The sequence below is a fragment of the Oncorhynchus mykiss genome, chromosome 16 (assembly GCF_057628025.1).
Source record: "Oncorhynchus mykiss isolate SJ-2025 chromosome 16, ASM5762802v1, whole genome shotgun sequence".
Classification (NCBI taxonomy): domain Eukaryota; kingdom Metazoa; phylum Chordata; class Actinopteri; order Salmoniformes; family Salmonidae; genus Oncorhynchus; species Oncorhynchus mykiss.
This window is the reverse complement of record NC_143037.1, coordinates 33,872,561-33,894,671: the sequence shown is the minus strand read 5'-3', so window position 1 is coordinate 33,894,671 and position 22,111 is coordinate 33,872,561. Positions and strand designations below refer to the sequence as shown.

Below are 22,111 nucleotides of genomic sequence, written 5' to 3'. Positions count from 1 at the left end.
GAGCATTTGAAAGTGGTGAATCCATGTAAGAATAAGTGTTTCTTAATTTTTCATAATGTTTTACCAACACAATAGCCAATATCCGTGACACAAATATCTCATTGAGGCTGTAGGCTATGAGGAAAGTAGAAAATGGTCATAAAATGTCTTAATAAATATACCGTAAGCTTTGACAAATCATACATTATTCCTCCAATACCAACCAGGCCTACTGGAAGACACAATCGGAGGCCAATAGAACTGAATAGAGACCCCAAAAATGTATAGGGTGTTCTGTAGACAGTTATTTGAGGGTATGGTCTGCCCAAATGATATCCTTGAAAATGCTTACCAAGTTACATATGTGTCTCTTGTCAAGAAATCCTAAGATATATAGTACAAGAACATACAATATTTATCTCACTTATTAGACATAACTACAGCTGTCCTTGAAAGTTTTATGAGAAGTGCAATTCCAATGGACTGAGTAGAAAATAAATGTAGGTTAATAGTAACCTGTTATGTGCGAAAACAAGCTCTCCCTGACGTTGGATATAGCAATAGTAGCGAACATCCGCACCTAGAACATCCGCACCAAGATAATCTTCATGTAAAGTGTATGTTATTATGAAAACATAAAGAAAAACAGTATTTTGAACTCAATTTCCCATTGAAAGGAAAACGAAAACATTTCAGCCTAATGTAGGTTTATGTCTCTTTTTCCATGCTTACAATGTTCTATTATAAAGGAGTTTTATCTTGGTTCCATGCACCAACATAGCCGGATGGAGCATGCCTGATTTTCCTCAGTATTTCTTGCCATTTGTTTGCTAAAAGTATTTGTTTGCAAGATAAATGGATGCTCTGACAGGCGAGATGACAGCCTACACGAAGATGATATTGAATTGATTTCTGAAATGTTGCAGAACGGACTGCTTGATGTGTACCGTGAGACATGAATCATACAAATTCTATTAAAAAGCTCTTGAATGGCTGACACTGGAATATTACTTGTGATGATTAATTTTCCCCAGTCATTATAAAGGGAGTCAGCATCAGATTGCCTCTGACAAAATTGCTTTTCATTCCCTGGTGAATACCCTCGGTGTGCTTTTGAGAGTGCAAAACCATATTTCTCAGCACAATATTATGTCAAGATAGCCCTTGGAGATACCACAGTGAGGCTTCTTCCTGTACCACCTGATTTGCATTTGCAGAATCATAAGAAAGTATTTCACCTTGTTGTGATGTCTGGAGAGAAGAGGTAATTTATTGACCTTAGATACAGCTCATAACATAGAGACTATGTCAGGGGGATTTGGTCAATTCCATCTCAACCCAATTCAGTTCAGGAATTTGATTGAAATCACAATGTGAATCATAACATTGAGGAATGTTGTGAGGATTTTCTATTTAAAATTCAATGTGTTAAAAGGAATAGACCCCAACCGGTGTTGCTAGTGTTCTATGACTAAAGCTTTGTTTGGGTTCTTCATTAATAAGCCATTAACCTTTAACAGAAATTAGTTTCTTCATCACAAACACATTTCTTTCTTTGTACATTATCTTGCTTTCTGGACTGACACGGAGGTACCCAAGGCAGCGAGAGCGTTACATTCTGCATTACAACACGCTATAGGATTGATTTTAAAAGCTGATTGAGCACATCAGTGTTGGTGATTAAACCAGGATCATTATATTACTGTTTTGCTACATAGTTAAGCATATGCAGTTTGCTTTTCAGGTTAATTAATTATAGTTTAATCTCCTTCTAATAGATGACCATAATTAGTGGCTTCATGTCTGATGGCATTTGCTGATGTGTTTGATTTCAATATCTCAACTCCTATGGTCTACACACTTGCCATCTCACTCCTTTTTATCTTCAGTGAGCAAGATTTCCAATGTGTTTGTCACAAATGGTAAATAAACGAAAACATTTGAATCTTGAACTTGAAACCTGTCCTGTCATCTTGTCCCCATTCTCAGAACTACTCCAGTCAAGGCCGAGGAAACAACAGCGGAGGAGGAGGGGATGAAGACTACGAGATCCCCCCCATCACACCCCCCAACCACGCTGACCCCTCTCTGCTTCACCTCATGGACCCCGAGTCGGGCTACACCTTCCACTCACTGCCCCACAATGGCCTGCTCAACCCCTATTCCTACCCAGAGCTGCCTGCTGCCCTCATGATGTCCAATATGCTGGGCCAGGATAGCCATCTTCTCTCGGGTCATAATATGCACTCGGTAAGATTCACCACTTACAGTACTTCTCCTAGGATTCAATTCAATTATTTTCAGCGTGGCTTTATAAGGGACATGTTATTGTCTTAGAACAGGGATACACACTTCTTTTAATTAGCAGGAGTGTGGAACAAAAGCTAAGGAGATCCCAGCAGACACATGCACCATTTATGCTTTTACACATTCTTCTTTTTGTGACAGACTCCATCATATCTATTCAATCACCACACTCAAAAATATTTGACTCCCTCAAAGTGAGCACAGAAAGAGAGCAGGGAGTTGTACAGTACACATCTCATCTGCTCTCTGATTGGTAAAACAAAAAAGGGGGTCTTGGAGGAGAAAAGAGAAGGGTTCTCCCTTGTCAGCTACTTTTATCTTTCAAAATGATGCAGAGGACGTCCATTCCAACCCCAGTAAGCGACTATTTCATGTGTTAAACATGGTTCACACTGAGCAAACACCCCTGGCGTACACATTCAAGTCCTTTAATCATAGAATCGAACGAGATGAATTATAAATGGCCCGCGTGTGAATAATTCAGCATTATATACTTTCATCTGACACAAATATAACTTCTGGGTCATAAATATTCATGCTTTAATGTGAGTATCCGTGGCATTTATCCTTGGTTAATCAGGTCTTGTGTGATTTCGGGAATCAAAGTACATTTTATGTGTGTGGCAGAGAGTGTGCCATTTAAAGTCAGACTTGGGCTTAACCTTTTCACATGTGAGTTCCAAATATCTCTGATGGTCACCCCAGCTTGACTTGTTTTATGCACGAGATGTCAGAAGGTGATTGTGATGCAATAGGACACTTAACACGCTGCCTGCTAATTATCTATAGGCCTATGTTTCAACTTGTCAATTTCAAATTATTTTCAAACAAGTTTTATTTATTTTGAATTGAGGTGTGTTCCGCCTCCTCATTAATTCACATAGAAGTATCCAATTTCAGTGTTGCAGACAATTTATGTTTGAGGCTTTACTGAGACGGACAAACTTCTCTCTTCGAGGAGAGCTCAAGCAGGAGAGCTCCACCAATGTTTCCGCAGATCTAGTATGCAGACACTAGCACAGTCTTGCACAAATTGGCATATTTTCTGGCTGGCGCTCGCATTACCTTCCTTGTTGTTTTCCTTACAAATAATAACTTTGGACGTGTGTGCATTCATATCAAAGTAAGTGCCTTATTTTCTGTATATCGTGTTGTCATTTCCACTGTAACATACAGTATGTATGTATGTATGTACAGTACCAGTCAAATGTTTGGACACACCTACTCATTCCAGGGTTTTTCTTTATTTAAAAAAAGTATATTTTCTACATTGTAGAATAATAGTGAAGACATCAAAACTATAAAATAATACATATGGAATCATGTAGTAACCAAAAAAGTGTGAAACAAATCAAAATGTATTTTATATTTGAGATTCTTCAAAGTAGCCACCCTTTGCCTTGATGACAGCTTTGCACACTCTTGGCATTCTCTCAACCTGCTTCATGAGGTTGTCACCTGGAATGTGCTTAGTGGGACTATCATTTGTTTTTCAACAGGACAATGACCCAACACACCTCCAGGATGTGTAAAGGCTATTTGACCTAGAAGGAGAGTGATGAAGCACCTCATCAGATTGCAATTGAGATGATTTGGGATGAGTTGGACCGCAGAGTGAAGGAAAAGCAGCCAACAAGTGCTCAGCATAAGTGGGAACTCCTTCAAGACTGTTGAAAAAGCATTCCAAGTGAAGCTGGTTGAGAGAATATCAAGAGTGTGCAAAGCTGTCATCAAGGCAAAGGGTAGCTACTTTGAAGAATCTAAAATCTAAAATATATTTTGATTTTTTTAACACTTTTTTGGTTACTACATGATTCCATATGTGTTATTTTCACCTTTGAATGAGTAGGTGTGTCCAAACTTTTGACTGGTACTCTATGTATGGAGCATAGTGTATTTACAGTTTTATTCATGTTTTCAAGTACTGGTGACAAATAATGCAATCTGATTATTGCATAGGTTCTAATGGACACTTATGATGTGTGTAAAATATGTTTTTTTAATGTTCTACTGATTATAATGAGCTTATGCTAAGCTATTTGCCAGCAATGTGTTTGCAACCATGTTTGTTGACATTACACAATACATTCTGGTTGTCATGTAATTGTCTGTCAGGCAAAAGATGTTATAATGAGGTGAAGGTTAAACGTCCAGAGGTGAATGAAGGGAAGTGAATGATCGTAGACGACACCCCCCCTTCAACATGCATACTGTAAACAGACCAAACTCCTCGTCTCCTCTTTGGTTGACGCGAAAAAACATATGCAGCACGCACAAACTAGCATTCTCGGATTACTTTCGATTTCTAGGAAGTGTTTTACTCAATTATTTCGATCAATGCTGAGCTCACCCGTGATGTGATGAATTATAAATAGTATTTGCTATTAGCCAATTCATATTGTGGTTTCTGACAGCAGGGAGTTACCTAAATATGACCCTAGGACTATTGTAGCCTACATTTTCCGGTTGGATGATAGTGTATGTTGTCGCTACTTCTGTGAATGTCTGAACATTGCATCCTGTCACGCCTGCTCCTGCCTCCCTTCTCTGGAGCTCAAGGGCGCCAGGCTGCCCTTCATTACGCACACTTGTCACCATTCATTATGCACATCAGTGCTCATTGGACTCACCTGGACTCCTTTACTTTGATGATCAACCCTCTATATCTGTCTGCTCCTCAGTTTATTCCCCATGTCAGCATTATTGTCGTTTTGTTTCCCCCTGTCCAGACGCTGTCTGTATTCTGTTGCTGTCTGTGTTTCATTAAATGTTCACTCCCTGTACTTGCTTTTCGTCTCCAGCGTTGTTCCTCACACATCCAAAAATAAACTGGTCACATTCAGGACATAACTTTGTAAGGACTGTGTTTGTGCAAAATGTTTCTGTGAAAAAACAGTGTGGCTTGCTCAAATGCTGACTGTTGCATCAATCGAAGCTGGACGTTCTAAATAAGCGTTCTAATCACACGGGTTTGAGCGTACGCTGCAGGGACCACTGTAGAATGATCACTCCCATTTTTTGGAATGTGTGAAAAGGTTATTAAGTCACTGTGTTGAACATACTAGTGAGATGAATATAGCTGGTGCCATGGAGATGTACAGTAATGTAGTACATAATGTGCAAGAGTATTTATGTGTTTATTTCGTTATACATTTGGCGGTGTTCAGAAAATTATCTGGCTACTATTTTACATAGCAAATACAGCTTTAATTGATACAATTGATGTGAGGCTGGTGACGGAGGTGTGTGTTTGCGTGCATTTGGGCGTGTTCATGTTCATGCCTTACGGGCACAAACATGTATGGGAGAAAGCAGCTCCCTTTTCTTCTTGGTGTAATAGGCCAATAACATTTCCGTAAGAAAGACAGTCCTGGTTTTTAAACAGCTTTCGATTCACCTTTGCAATTATTTATTTTCAAATAGTCCTTCAGGGTAATGTTCCATTTTCTTATTTCACACCCCCTTTTCTCATAAATGAACCGTCATTGCCATAAATCACTGCAAACAGAGACTTGCACACACCGTGAAAGGTCCAAAGATTTATGTAACACATTCATGTTTTCCACTTCCTCATTTTAGTACTACTCTACTGGAGCCTGGCTAATAATAGTGACTATTAATATTTCCTGTTGCCTAGCAACCTGAGCAAGTAATAGCTTACACTGGAAAAATAGATGACCGATAAGGGAAAAAAATTCAATTCATTTATTATCTTTGGGGACAAGAGGAGCTTATTTCTCAGGCTGAGGCATAGAAAAGTAAGCTGAAATATCTTAAAGGAATTGAAGATGAGGTTATTTTCAATTTTATTCCATTAAGACAGGATGTTGCATTTGACGTTTTTCCTATGATGTCAATGAACCTTAATTTCATGCCAATAAAAGCATAATAGACAGATTCAATTCATATTTCTGTCATAGGCACTGCACAGTATTTGTGTTTTAGGAACGTACTGTATAAATAAGGCAGAATGATAGGTTTTTGCAAAGTGGGGAAATGTGAAAAAATAAAGGTACCCCTAGTATTCGATGTAAGGGATACACTGATCATAATATGATCCTGAACCTAATTTTGTGTCAATTGTTTTCTTCCATTGTAGCTGTAGTTTTTTTTATTCAACAACAATGCCTCAAGGATACATTTCATATCAGAAAGGATAACTATCTTACGCTGTATGTAAACTCCCTTACAAATACAAGCTCAGCTGGAGCAATAGATATTGCTCATCTCCGGGGATGATGTTACTTGTTTTAGTACAACATTTAGCCTAAGGCTAAAGCTCAGTAAACTTCTTTCTGCTTAGGGATCCTCTTTTCCATCATGCATCTCATGGTCTCCAATCACACAGCAAACGGTTAAAGGGATTGTTCAGAGAAATTACATTCTCTTAATGTTTGTTGTCTTACCTTGAAAGCATTATTTTGGACAAGGAGTGGTCTGCAATCCCCTTTCTTTTGTTTAACTAGCCACCATACTGTATATATACTGTACATATCTACATATGTCGTTTTGCTGAACTATCCCTTTAAGGCATTACAGTATTGTGAGCAGTAGATCTGACCATGACCATGACCATTTTCAGAAATGCACTTTGCGATATTAGCCCACTTGTTCAGTTTTTGTTGTCGTTGTCTAAAATAGCACATCTTGTTTTTACTGAGAGTAAAGTATGTCACAAATATCTTAGATCTCTGATCACTGGTGGAGCACATGATAATAGTAATACCCTTGCTCTCTCCATCAGAATCCTCTTCTGTCTTCCACTGAATTCATCTCATTTTTGACAGCCTCCTCCCTCTCAGTTCATTCTGACTGCTCTGAAGGCAGAAGTATTAGCTGCTAAATCACAGGATGACATGTGCAGTAGATGGAAAAATGGGCTTGAAGCAATGATGAGAAATAGTTATATTTAGGTATTTAAAAGCTATGTTGATGTGATTGTTTATATGATATATAGCTTGGACTTAGGTATAAAAGTAGTGGTATGTTTTATGATGGTTCAAAGGAATTCATGTTACATCAGGATACTGTATGTTTATTCAGAATATTTAATTTATACAGAGACTTTTAATCTAAGCCTGCCTTTCTACAATACATTTGCATTTAGTAGCTAACACCAAACTGCTAATTACAATAATGACATATCATAAATGTGGTTAAACTGCTAGCAAGAAAAGTTCCCATAACATGAGGGAATGGTTTTGATATGTTATCCTTGATTAGAAACATACAGTGGCTTGCCATTGGTAAAGTCAGCAGCCCACCACTCATTTGGCTGATGGGTTTTCTAGAGGTTCAGACGGCAGTAGCCAATAGAGTATAGGCTATCGACATGGGTCCAATGGTGTGCTCATAGCCATCATTGGTCCAATAGGTGCTTGCTGGCTGGATAATGTTTAATAAGATGGTTAGGTGTTTAGCCAAGTGTGATATCCCAACCCACCCCTGCCCTCTGTTGTATAAGGCCAGACAGATACATAGTTTGGATGGGACATTGAACAATGCATAATTTCTCCAAGTTGGATGGAGCGCTCATTATGCCTGCATTTAAAAACCCTATCATAGCTAGCCCTCACTGTCAATGTTGCCTGCTCCCCCCAGTCTGCTACTGTGTGGGGGCTTCATGTTTGACAGGCCCCCAGATCCCAGAGCCTGGCTGGTCTGGCTCATTTTTGCGAGAGGGGAGATGGGAGTGAGAAATGTCTCTTTGAAAAAGAGGAGGGAATTCCCTGGCAGGTGGTAATGAGGGTTGAGAAGGGGCCCGAGCACGTCGCCGAGGAGAACGCCGGCACATTTAAATTTGGAAACTGAACGCCTGCCGATATCTCATTATAAGCGTAAATTAGGTTGGTTTGGGGAAAAGCCCACCGCCAAAAAAAGCTCAGCCAAATCTGCAAGTTCATGTAGCAAGATTTGTTCAATCTTGTTAAACGTGTGGCGCTACATAGTTATTTTTGGCAGGGTGCATCTGTTCCTAGACCACAGGCTGGCCATATTCAGGACTCTCCCTGTTGTCTAGATACTGTCAATGTGGGTTATTGTTAGAATATGAATAGTTTCCAGGCTGCTTCCGAGTGCCGCAGCGGTCTAAGGCACTGCATCATACTGCTGAGACGTCACTTCAGCCGGCCTGTGACTGGGTGCCCCATAGGCCAGGGGCTTTCCTTGGCTCATCACGCTCTAGCGTCTCCTTGTGGCGGGCCAGGCAGTATTGTCCCAACCATCACCTCTCCCGAGCGGGAGTTGCAGCGATTAGACAAGATCTTAACTACCAATTGAATATCTTGAAATTGAGGAGCGAAATGGGGAAAATAAATAAATACAAAATAAATAAAGAATAAAAAATAAAGAATATGAAGTGTCCAGTTGGCATTACTGTTGTGATGCAAAGCTAATGTTATGTTCAGACTGTTGAAGGCCATACTTGCTTAATCAATATAAAAAACAGTTGACTATGCTCCTATGCAATAATAACATATTAAAGGGATAATTCACTCTTATTACAAAATTACTCATAACCCTGAAAGCAGTCTAGGAGACAAGGAGAAATAGCAATCCACGCTTTTCGTGTGTCTACCTAGCCACTGTAACCAATAGTTATTAACATAAGCTTTTTCTTAGCAAATATCAATGCAAGTCAATGTTCAGAATGTTTCAAATCACATGCCCAAGCATGGATAACTATCTCTCCTTCTCTATAGACTGCTTTCAGGGTAAGAATACAGGTAAGCAATTCTTACATTTGGATGAAATATCACTGTTTTACTCTGGATGTTATACAGTAGAGAATACCATTGATGGACATCCATCTTTTTGTCAAATGAAACAACCACAACAAAAACATTCCACCTGTAGCTAAGAAAGTGATTTATATACAAATTACAGACCTCTACATGCACTGCTTTGTAAGTAGGAAAACCTGCAAAATCAGCAGTGTATCAAATAGTTGTTCTCCCCACTGTAGAAAGCGAAACAAGATGTCACATCTATTCCAGTTGAAAGCAACAGTGCAGGCAGGTCATATGAGATGTGTCTCAGGCCTGCACAGACTGTATGGTAGAGAGTTCATTGCTTTCTTTAAAGCCAGTTTTAGATCTACACGAAGTGTTAGTTTTGAAAGTGTCTGTGGTTGTTTGTTTGTGTTTTCACTATACATTTTTGTCTGACTCACTGACTGTTATAATGTTATGTGAGCTTGACTTCATTTTATTTCATTTTATATGTTAAAAGACATGTATTTTGCATCACTTAGCATTTTAGACAGACAGGATAAAACAGCACCACCATTTTAAAAGCAGCAACATAAAAAGCCTATTGTTGGCTGCCATTATTTTCAGATTCATAGTGAGTATATGGAAGGTGAATCAAATGTTGATCAATCAACATATTATTCAAACCAGTATGTGATTATAAAAACATGAATGGTCATATTCAAAGAGCATAACATTACATTTGTGGCTAAAATTGACGAATTCTGCTGTTTGAAGTTAAGTAAGCAATGAAGTCTCTACCATACAGTCTGGGCAGGCCTCAGACACATCTCAAATGACCTGCCTCCACTGTTGCCTTCAACTGGAATAGATGTGACATCTTGTTTGGCTTTTTATATAAATCACTTTCTTAGCTACAGGTGGAATGTTTTGTTGTTGTGGTTGTTTCATTTGACAAAAAGATGGATGTCCATCAATGGTATTCTCTAGTCAACAGGTTGTGAGCAATATGTCTTTCTGAAAATTATACATGTCTGGGCACTATGATTTGCTTTGAATAAAAACAAATATCTTATTAAAGAAAGTGTTTAATAAAAGTCCATATTTACTTTGAGAGGCTTATTATTCATGGATGAGAGTGAAGTAATGAAGAAGTGTATTGAAGGATTGAACATAAAAAACAAATGAGCAATTATTGCAGCTCATGAATATCCATGCTGCTAATTCAAATAACCTTAGGCAACTGTTAAGACTAATGAATATTTAAAACAGCATGGTCGTAGAGTTTTAAACATTGCATTAGCTGACTTTCTAAGATGTACAAGAGTGAACAATTGAATCTGTAGAAACGCTTTTAATCATGATGAAAAAAGTTCTGCTGTTTCATGTTGCAGTGCATAATAGTTCCAGAACAGTAAAGTACTAATATTCTATCATGGAGAGAAGACCCAAAACAAGGAAAATAGTACTTACTATTTAGTATAACTAACATAAACCTCAGACATTTCTAATACCAATATCCAGAAACCTAGGGCAGAGGGAAGGCATCGATTTAACAGATGGGGACACACTCCAAACAGACAAAAAATGTTGCTTTTCTACGCTAGTCTGAAGAGGGGAACCTGCTTACAGTACACATCGACAGTGGGACAAATGGGCCATTTGCCCACTTAAAAGGGGCTTGCTATTTCCTTTGAAGGATCAGCATGGCGAGCTCGTCCTCGATCGCTAGGGCGACGCTAATTAAGCCTAGCACACAGCGAACCTGTGGGGGATAATGTCCCATTATCAGAGTCATTTGTTTCAATTAAATGCTTTGTGATTCTACAATAGCAGCCGCGGCCCCATGCACGAGGAAGCCATTACTCTCACCCAGAGAGCGACTGTGGTTCGGGTTAAGAGTCAGTTCTCAGGATTACGCCCTACTACCTACTTTCACCAGCGCATTCGCTTAACACAGCTGCTTTAGGCCTGCAAGCAAGAGAGGGTGTAGCACATATAGGCCTACAATACAACCAGTGACACTTTATTTGAAGGGACTTCATAACACATTCATAACCCATACATAACAGTTTCATTAGCAGTACATGAGCATTTCTTTATCCCAACAACCGCAAGTTAATATTTACCTTATGTCTCAGTAACGTCACTTGTCCTGCACATCCTTTGGGGCGAAGAAGTGAAGAATATAGAGCTAGAATAATGAGAGAGAATAACAGGCCTGAACTCTGAGCCACAGAACCAGTTGCTCATTTTCCTGTTTTAACCAAAGAACATTGGAGACAGACGGAAATGTTATTCTTAGAGAGTCTTACAATATATTTTTTTATTATAATTTGATTTATAACTCGCTATGTGTTTCTCTTTCTTTTGTGAAATCGTGTTTGAAAGAGATCCAAATGTTTGGTGTGGTGCTACACTAGTGAAGTGACTTTGACACCCCTTTATCATCTATTCTTTTCGTATGAGACAATGCACGTCAGAGGCCAAACAAAGCCTGTTGCTCTGACAATACCCCACCCCCTCCTCACAATTAGCATATAGTACCTATGGCAACCAGCTGCCATCATAATAGCCTGTCTCGTTATGTTTGGGCACCATCGCTGTACCATCAGCAGGAAACGCAGAGAGAAAGAGGCTAGGTATGAGACTTACTGGCAGATCATGTTGCATAAGGTGTGCACATGGAGGAGATTATGGTTGTGACTAAGCTCGCTGATGCTCTTCTCAGGAAAATACTGCTTTTTTTGTTGAACATAACCCTTGACTTGAATTAATGGGTTACGGCAGAAGCTCAAATCAGCTTGGCTTTCTGCATAAGCAGTTAGCTCCTACTGTACATGGGCATATGTCAAGCCTTGTTTAGTAGGGAAGCCATTGCTGATTTCTAAGGACCTCCTGGTTACCTCCTGAGTCTTTCTAAACCACAATGCATAGCTTCAGTCTTTACATATATTTTCTATCAATTTAAAAGTAGTTACATTTTAACTGAAGGCTAGTTACAGTACAGTGCATTCGGAAAGTATTCAGACCCCTTGACTTTTTCAGTCTATTATTTTTACAGTCTTAAAGTGATTTAAAACATCTCATCAATCTACACACAATACCCCATAATGATGACGCAAAAACAGTTTTTTTGACATTTTTGCAAATCTATTAAATATTTTAAAAAACTGAAATATCACATTTACTTACGTATTCAGACCATTTACACAATACTTTGTTGAAGAATCTTTGGCAGCGATTTGTGCCTTGACTCTTCTTGGGTATGACGCTACAAGCTTGCCACATCTGTATTTGAGAAGTTTCCCCCATTGTTCTCTGCAGATCCTCTCAAGCTCTGTCAGGTTGGATGGTTGGATGGGGAGTGTCGCTGCATAGCTATTTTCAGGTCCCTCCAGAGATGTTCGACCGGGGTCTTGCTGGGCCACTCATGGGCATTCAGAGACTTGTCCCGAAGCCACTCCTGCCTTATCTTGGCTGTGTGTTAAGGGTCGTTGGAAGGTGAACCTTTGCCCCAGCCTGAGGTCCTGAGTGCTCTGGAGCAGGTTTTCATCAAGGATCTTTCTGTACTTTGCTACGTTCATCTTCCCCTCGATCGTGACTAGTCTCCCAGTCCCTGTCGCTGAAAAACATCCCCACAGCATGATGCTGCCACCACCATGCTTCACCGTAGGGATGGTGCCAGGTTTACTCCAGACATTACACTTGGCATTCAGGCCAAATAGTTTCATCAGACCAAACATTTTTGTTTCTCATGGCCTGAGAGTCCTTTAGGTGCCTTTTGGCAAACTCCAAGCAGGCTGTCATGTGTGTTTTACTGAGGAGTGGCTTCCATCTGGCCACTCTACAATAAAGGTCTGATTGCTGGCATGCTGCAGAGATGGTTGTCCTTCTGGAAGGTTCTCCCATCTCCACAGAGGAACTCTGGAACTCTGTCAGAGTTACCATTGGGTTCTTGGTCACCTCCCTGACGAAGGCTCTTCTCCCCCGATTGCTCCGTTTGGCCGGGCAGCCAGCTCTCGGAAGAGTTCTGACATGCACTGTCAACTGTTGGACTTTATATAGACAAGTGTGTTTCTTTCCAAATTTAATTTACCACAGGTGGACTCCAACCAAGTTGTAGAAACATCTCAAGGATGATCAATGGAAACAGTATGCACCTCAGCTCAATTTCGAAGTCTCATAGCAAAGGATCTGAAAAATTATGTAAATACAGTATTTCTGTTTTTAATCAGTTTTAGAATAAGGCTGTAACGTAACAAAATGTGGGAAAAGTCAACGGATCTGAATACTTTCCGAATGCACTGTATGTACTGTAAGTGTAGTTACCAATCCCCATTCAGCAAAGTGGCAGGATTAGCCTGTTGAAATTACATATTGTACCTTAAAAAGTGGTAAGGCACTCTCCGGATATGTCATCTCAAAATGCAGTAGAATGCTCTGCGGAGTACTTTCCTTTTTTTCTCCAATAGAACATAAAAGTTCCCCTACGAGTATAACTGCAGTTAGAGTGCAGTATAACTGCAGTTACAGTGCAGTATAACTGCAGTTATTCTGCAATTACTGCATCCAAAATACCACAGTCGACTGCAGTCACTGTACTTTTATGGACATCTTTTTTTGTAAGGGTTGATTGATATATGAACAGGTTGTGGCTCTGTGATGACTCTGTTGCCTGACTTTCTGTTGCCGGCCATCTCTCCTGCTGGTCTGATGTTTACAGAGAAACATAGCAAAAGGCCAATAAAGGGTTTGAATTGTTCCCTCAGGCTGTTGCTATGGAAATAGCCCAGCCGTGGTAGACCATTCATGTTTGACTAATTGTTTTTCTCTTCTTGTATTGCCACTCAGTCTGCAAAGCTCCGTTCAGAGGACCATGTCAGATAAAACAAAGAAATATAAATATAATCCAATACTCAGGGTTTTTTCTTTTTTGGGGGGGACTGAATGCCATTTTGAGTTGAAAACAATAATTATTCCCCCCACCCCCTTTAAATTGCACGGTTGCGTCTACAGCAACCCACTGGGGCCAATTAGAACGCTAGCGAAGCCAGGAAGTGTGTGGCAGATGCTTTGCCACTCTTTATAAAGAGTCGACCTGCAGGGGCCTCTCCAACATCTCGTTAGCGAAGTGTTAATGTAATTAGTTTTCGCTTAGGACTGTTTTTGCCACATTACCAAATACGAGTCCTCAACTTTAGCAATTTGTGCTGATTAGTTAGGTCCACCGCTGGGCGAGGCATTAGAAATATGAGACCCACCACCTGGATTTAGTCCTATGTAGCAAAATTTGAAATTGTGTTTTTTACATTGGATACAAGTGGAGACTCAGAGCTAGAAAACGGTATGTCATACACTGCAGTTGAGGAAAAATGGGAAAGTAATTGTGGTTTGAAAGTTGATAAACTTTGTAACCCCACTTTTGAGAAAATGGCCCTTGAATGTTTTGGTCCACCTACTGGAGAGCTCTTCTTTGTCTGCACCCATTCAGCATTTTTCACACCCTCTTAAGTCTTATCCCCACCCACCTCTTTAAGGATTCATATGTGAGGCCATGTGCTAAACAGAATGAGTAGTGTAGTAAACAACCAAAGATTTTAAGACTAAGAGTGTCAAAAGTAGTAGCTTACAATATGGAAAAACTCCAGGTAAAAATACACTTTATCTAGTCCTTGGCCTATATCCTAATCTTTGGTGCAGGTCATGTTGTTATTCACATTGCTGTCACTGGTAAACACACACTATATAAAATAAAATCAAAGTTTATTTGTCACATCCACAGGATACAGAATGTGTAAACAGTACAGTGAAATGGTTAAAACCTGATTAGGATTTAGGGATCCCTTTTGGGAACATCCCCTCCCACGTTCAGCTGGAACGGTGGCGCATGGAACGCAAAAATATTCTTAGAAATATTTAACCTGCACACATTAACAAGTCCAATAGCTCAATGAAAGATAAACACCTTGTTCATCTACCTAGCATGTCAGATTTTTTAAATGTTTTACGGCGAAAACACACCACATATTTATATTAAACCACCACCGAAACCAAGACAAGAGGCAGCCATTTTGTCCCAGAAAATATAAAATTATAAAAGCAGGATTAAAAAATAAATCATTCACTAACCTTTTGAAAATATTCATCAGATGACAGTAATAGGACATGTTACACAGTACATTTTTTTTCTTCTCAATAACATGCCATTTATATCCATAAATGTCCATTGAATTCATATTCAGAAAATACTCAAAAATGTCCGCAGAAAATGTCGGTAGCGCCGCAAGATAACGTAAATAGACATCATAAACTTTGACTAAATATACATGTTCTACATATAGTTAGAAAGATACACTGCTTCTTAATGCAATCGCTTTGTTACATTTATTTTTAACGTTACAGAAATTGCTCACTATTCAATATTCTGAGACGGCGCTCAGATATAAGCTATATTTCTCCGCTATGTTGGAGTCAACAGAAACACAGATTTCAGCATAAATATTCCCTTACCTTTGATGGTCTTCGTTCAGAATGTACTGGAAGGGTTCATACTTACCCAAAACATCGTTTGGTTTCAAGTCTTGCGTCTTTGTATTAGCTACTGCTAATAACATCAGCTGAAATGCACCCAAAATGTCCTCTGGTCCGGAAAAGTTGCGCATTAAAACTTCAAAATTACGTATTATATGTCGACTAAACAGGTCAAACTAAGTGCAGAACCAAGCTTTAGGATGTTATAAACATACAAAACAATTTTCAATTCAACCGGTCATTGTTTGTCCTTCTCTGGAGTGCTGGAACAAAGGAATGGCTGGGACCAATTCGCGCCCTAACGCACAGGTATTTTCTCGCGGCACTCACTCAATTCACTCCCATAGGGCCAATTCTCGTGGGATTTGAACGATTAAATGCTCTACTGAATGAGGACATCTAGTGGAAGACATAGAAAGTGTCCCCAGATCCATAGCTGGTTGGGAAGGGTGGGGGCGATGACGTCAAAGTTGCCCCAACTTTCATGACCACAAAACTAGTTTGGAAGAATGCCTGCCCTGTGAGTTCTGCTATACTTACAGACATAATTCCAACGGTTTTAGAAGCTTTAGAGTGTTTTCTATCCAATAATAATTATTATATGCATATATTAGCAATTTTTGACAGATTTTTTTTCAGTTTACTATGGGCACGCAATTTCTCCAAAGGGGGCAGTAGTCAGCCATATCTTTAACAGGTTTTAATTGCATAGTAGCAATATCAAAACCAGAAAGTCACCAGATAAAAATATTTGTATAAATATTTATATTTCCTAGATGATGCTTACCAAGACACACGTGTCTAAATTGATGGGTCATGTGAAAGAAATGCTATAACCACCCCCAGACACAACTGGGTAACTTTTGTAGTTCTCGATGTCTAACATTATATCTTTCAAAAACACATCGGTAGAAAGGACTATGAACACATACTAAGCAGCTCAAGTTATAGACAGAAGCACGCTACATGGAACACCAATCCAAACTTATGTCCAGCCTATCCATTATCTCAGACAATCATGGCTAGCAGGAAGGTTCCTGGCTTTTTCCGTGGCTAATCCAACTAGGCTCGTAATTTACACATTTTATTTGTGTTTGCAGATGGAATACACTTTTGTTATTAAGGAACATGAAAGTTCACGTGTTCCAGAAGGCATTTCTGCCCAAAAATGCATTTAGACTTTTTTTTTAAGACGTTCAAATGCCTCTCCTGCGAAGTAGTGACGTGCGACATACGCCTAGCTTCCTGAAACCAGTTACATACCTCCTTAATATTGACAGTTGTTCATTGTTCATAATATAATAATATGCATGCCATTTAGAAGATGCTTTTATCCGTAGCGACTTATACAGCATATATTTTCATATTGGTGGCCCCATTGGGAATTTAACCCACAACGTTCACATTGCTAGTGCTATGCTCTTACCAACTGAGCAACACAGGACCAATCACTCATAATTTGAGATTTGGTTCATTTTTACCTGTTCAATTATCATCTTCATGGGAGGTTATTGGTCAATGTTATGTCCGGTGTGCAAGTTAAGTCTGTAAGTCTGTACCCGTTACCCAACCGGGAACAGCGTTGATTACTATTGACTACTGAATATAGGCTTACATTAGGAGCATCAGGCTCTGTGCAATCAGTCTCTGGTGATGTGATCAGACAGGGAGATGAGAAGGTTGTCTGACAATGAGAATCAGTTGACGTTTTTGAATTTGACACATCTTCTGAACAAAATGGGATTGAAGAATTTGGCTTTTATGTTTGAGGAAAAACAATGTATTTTTTTTCTCATAAATCATCAAGAGTTCTGAATTTTTCAATGTCTGCCTTGGTTGCAATTCCCTGAGCCAATACCATAACATGTGCATTTACACTTCCTCTTCATAATTGTGTGGGCTGAACAGTATTTCCATTTGATTTGTGTGGTTCTCTGGACATATGCCTGGATATACTCAGGGTTATGACGTTCAGTCAGATTTATTACTTACAGATGGACAGTATGACAAGAGTTGAAACGGTTTCCAGATGTGTGCGGTTTATAGTTTAAGCATAAACGTCAGTCTCTTGCTGGTATAGGTAGGGCTGGGAGGTTTTCCTTGTGACCATGTGACTTGACTAAGAAAAATTTTGAACCTTATCTATAACCAGCAATAATTAGATAATGTAGAGTTGCAGAACGCACCTTGGGAGCATCCGGATCCTCTGTAAGTTTAAACACATTGCGATCCGTCATCACAGTAAAGCAATGCCCATTTGGCTATTTATGGACCAACAAAGGCTTGGTCAACAGCTGCATTAAGCACTCCTCTTATAGAGTGTGCTGTTGGAAGGGTCTATTTTCCACAGACTTGAAGGCTTTGGTTACTGCTCTTACTTTTCTTGCTAGAACAGGTCACAGATTTGATTTTTTCCCTCCCCAATCTTTAGTTGATGTTCGAGGATTTGTATTTAATAAGCTGAGCTGTGCTTGCACCGCTCAACCAGTCTTGCTGGCTGCAGCGTATAGCTCCCACTTGCATCAAGTACCTCACTGACTCCACTCACTCCAAAAAGCAATAGATCTTATTCGTCAGCTCTGTACGCTGCCCATGGCGTGTATACATTCCCACCCATTTGAAATCAATACGCAGCACTTGGGAAATGTTTCAGGGATAACCTTACCCTTTTTGGGTTTCATTTTGCTTTTCATTTTATGTGTAAATATAGGTATGTGCTGGAGCCTCTGATTAAACAACCCCTCCCTTCCTCCCCATCTCTCTCTCTCTCTCTATCTCTCTCACTTGCTCTATCTATCTGTCTCTCTCTCTCTCTCCCTCCCCCTCTCTCTTACCCCTCTCTCTCGTGTTTTGATAGTGATGCAGGTATCAGGCTGTCAAATCTAATCTCATCTTCTCTGTGCAGTGCTGTCCATTCAGAATTACAGCAACCACTCCCCCCTCTCCCTCTTCTCCTCTCTCCCTTTTCAAATGTCTGACAACAGCCATGCTGATTGTATGGGCCTGGGCCTGACACTTTCAAATACAGTCCTTGACTTGCAAACTGAAAATGTATTTACCGCCTATGTACCATTTTGTTATATGTTTATAGTGAAGTGCAATAAGCAATTGGTGACCGTGTAGTGTAGTGGTTGGAGAGTGGCCATTACTATTTAGATCTGTAAACACGACTGGATATATCTTCAGGTTCAGTTCATTTGAAAGACCATCTCGCTTTATACCTTCAGTAAGCATCTTTTACTGTACTGACACTTGAATTTATAGACCACCCAGCTTAACAAATGCTACTCATCCATTCCAATTCATCAGTATTCTATTCCATCTCAGTCAATGTTCCATTGAAGTGTAATTTCTTGTCTATCTAGTGTAGCCAACTATCATTCTGAATACAGAGGGAAAATGAGAGAATTTCCTTTTTGTCTCTAGCAGTTCGCTTGTTTTGCCTTTGCTTTCAATTTATACATATAAATGATTTTTCCTGGAAATTATTTTGCTTTTCACTTTGTCATTCCATTAGCTCTCCTCCAATTTATTCACCCTTCACCTCAAAGGCAGAGGGGAACAGATGTCATTTCAAACACTTTTTTTTGCCTCATTGCATAAACGTGAGAGATGATTGTTTTTTTATGAAACCACACACTCATGGATAAAAAATTAAAACTATCCAAACCAGTCTGTGGAATGGAGAGAGAGAGAGAGAGAGAGAAAGAGAGAAAAAAAAGGCATGGGTGCATTTTCAATTTGAATAGGGGAATCTTCTTTCATTTCAATTCCACATCCACATCACATCCAAAGTTATATTCAAGTGACCTCTTTTCTTATACCCAAACATTCGGGAGCCTCCGATTCTGATGAGCTAATTTCATACTGTTTGGAAGATGTTGTTTCGGCTTCAAATGGTTTCTAAAACAATGACATTTCAAAGGCAATCATTTCTGTTTAGAAAGCAAAGTTAAAAGCAAGACAACCCCAGCTCTTAATCCCATGATAAGTATGCATGATGATTGTATGAAATGGGAATGCTTTTAAACATTCTAGAGTTGCCGTTTGATAGTTGCTAGTCAAGTGATCATTCAGTATTCTTTCACATGATTTGTGTCCCTGATTGCCTGTTAAAAAGAGAGCAGTATGGATTAATGTTTTTTTTTTTACAGAGCATTTTCAAAGTACTTTTATTTAGTCAAATCTAACATTAACACTGCATTTGGAGATAAATGGATTGTATAGACTAATCATGTGACGGTGACCATGCCACCTGAAAAAAGGCCTGAAAATGGTGCCACTTGAGTCATGGGACATTCTGAATGCATGCATCATTCATTCCCATCTTTGTTTTTTATCCCCCTTTTCAATCTTTTCTCATCGCTGCAATTCCCCAACGGCCTCAGTAGGCAAAGGTCGAGTCATGCGTCCTCCGAAATATGACCCACCAAACCGCATTTCTTAACACCCGCCAGCTTAACCTGGAAGGCAGCCACACCAATGTGTCGGAGGAAACACCGTTCACCTGACGACCGGAAGTCAGCCTGCAAGCTCCCTGCCCACCACAAGGAGTCGCTAGAGTGTGATGAGCCAAGTAAAGCCTCCCCGGCAAAACCCGGACAACACAGGGCCAATTGTGCGCTGCCCTATGGGAATATCTCGATCACTTCCGGTTATGACACAACCCAGGTCTGTAGTGACACCTCTAGCACTGCGATGCAGTGGCTTAGACCGCTGCACCACTCGGGAGGCCTCATTCCGTCTTTCAATCATCTACTGTAGTTGATCATTATATATTTAGTCATTATGTAGGCTATCAAATGTGATTATTTTTCTTTATGTTCCCCAGGACTCAGGTTGCGGTGATCTTAATGGCACATCAAGTCGCAGTCACTTCTCCCTTCCATCCTCCATTAGCTACAGCCTCTTTCCACTAAATGTTTGAATTGCTTCCCTCTCCTCAAATGGTTGATGGGCTCTACTCACTTCAGGAGGAATGCAATTTCCATAAACAATCACACTGAGGCTACGTTGACCTGGATTTGACTTCTTCGAAGCTTTATGTGCTAAATGACAGATGTATTCATATGCATTTGATTCACGTCAATGTCAAATATATGTACAAAAGCTGTACTTTACTGTGGAAAATATAGTATGATGGCCATTTATCATCATTCTTAAATAACCCAGCAGATAGTCCTTTAAATAAATTGTGATGTGGTTTTATTTATCCAACAAATTACTATTTAGAGCTGCAGTTTGAAATTTGTCAGCTCAAATCCTTTAGATAATCTCATCCCAGGAATATTATTTTATTAATTAAATTCTCAATCTGGCCCACATACTATCATAGCCACCTAATCATCCCAAACTTATAATTGCCTTGCTCATCCTCTCTCCTCTCCCAAAAATGAAATACATTAAAAACAACAAACACACACACAAAGTCGAGTATAAAACAGCATGTAGAGTGAATGAGTAGTATAAAACAACATTTCATTGTGATAAGGTACTACCTAGTGTCCTCCTCCAGACCACGGTACTCTGCCAAGTTTCTCTCCCTCAGAGGGTGTCCTAAAATGTTCACCATACTTTTGGGAGGTAGAGATACTGGGCTGAGGGTGAGTGTGTCCTAAAATGAGCTCCATACCAGCGGCAGCTTTCTGTCAGCCTCCATTCTCCCTTATCCTCAGCCAAATTGATTTGTTTTCTTTTTCTTCTCAGAAGAAGGGGCTGTTGCTTTTCTCAGAATCCTCCATTTCTCGTCCGCTCATTATGTGTTTTTGTTTGTGGAGGAAATCGAGTAGTCCTGTTCCATCCATGTCGTACTTGTCAATAATAAAACAGTGTTGCTCTCTTTCCCTGTCGAGGGTTTTCCCTACAAGAGGTGATCTTACCTGTCTCTCCACTGTCTCGATGGTGATACCATTGTGAGGACATCGGTTCTATAGTTCAGTTTCTTTCAGTAGTGTTGACCTTTCGCATAGACAACAACAACATAAATTGAGCTTCCACAGACTAACCATAGAATTACAATAGGTGGAACCAACAACCGATTTCATTGAGATCCTTATTTGTTGGGAAAATGTTATGTCCATTGTTGCTTACAATCCTCCCTCTCCCTTTCTCCCTCTTTCCTTCCTCCTCTCCTTCTTTCCTCCATCACTCCTCCCTTCCAGATAGGGGAGAAGCGGCCATCCTCGGAGATGATGAAGCCCAAGCCCAAACCGCAGAAGAAGAAGAAAAAAAAGGACCCCAACGAGCCATCGAAGCCCGTGTCGGCCTATGCCCTCTTCTTCAGGGACACCCAGGCGGCCATCAAGGGCTCAAACCCCAACGCCACGTTCGGGGATGTGTCCAAGCTAGTGGCCTCCATGTGGGACAGCCTGGGGGAGGAGGCAAAACAGGTGCACAAACACACACACATACACAGGTGTGTCTGCACAAATGCACGCGCACGATCACAAACATACACACACACACACACACACACACAAACACTCAGACACGCACACTCAGACACACACACACACACACACACACACACACACACACACACACACACACACACACACACACACACACACACACTCAGACAC

At 40.0% G+C, this 22,111-nt stretch overlaps 1 protein-coding gene across 3 annotated transcripts in view; it reads left to right on the top strand.

Moving 5' to 3' along the window:
* The window catches only part of LOC110491825 (TOX high mobility group box family member 2), a 120,318-nt gene that overhangs the window by 79,432 nt on the left and 18,775 nt on the right, over positions 1 to 22,111 (top strand). For all 3 annotated transcript variants that reach the window (XM_021565614.3, XM_021565616.3, XM_090202569.1), the window contains 2 exons: positions 1,969 to 2,229; positions 21,692 to 21,919. In XM_021565614.3, coding sequence (XP_021421289.1) covers positions 1,969 to 2,229; positions 21,692 to 21,919 — 489 coding nt within the window. The remainder of the gene's footprint in view (positions 1 to 1,968; positions 2,230 to 21,691; positions 21,920 to 22,111) is intronic.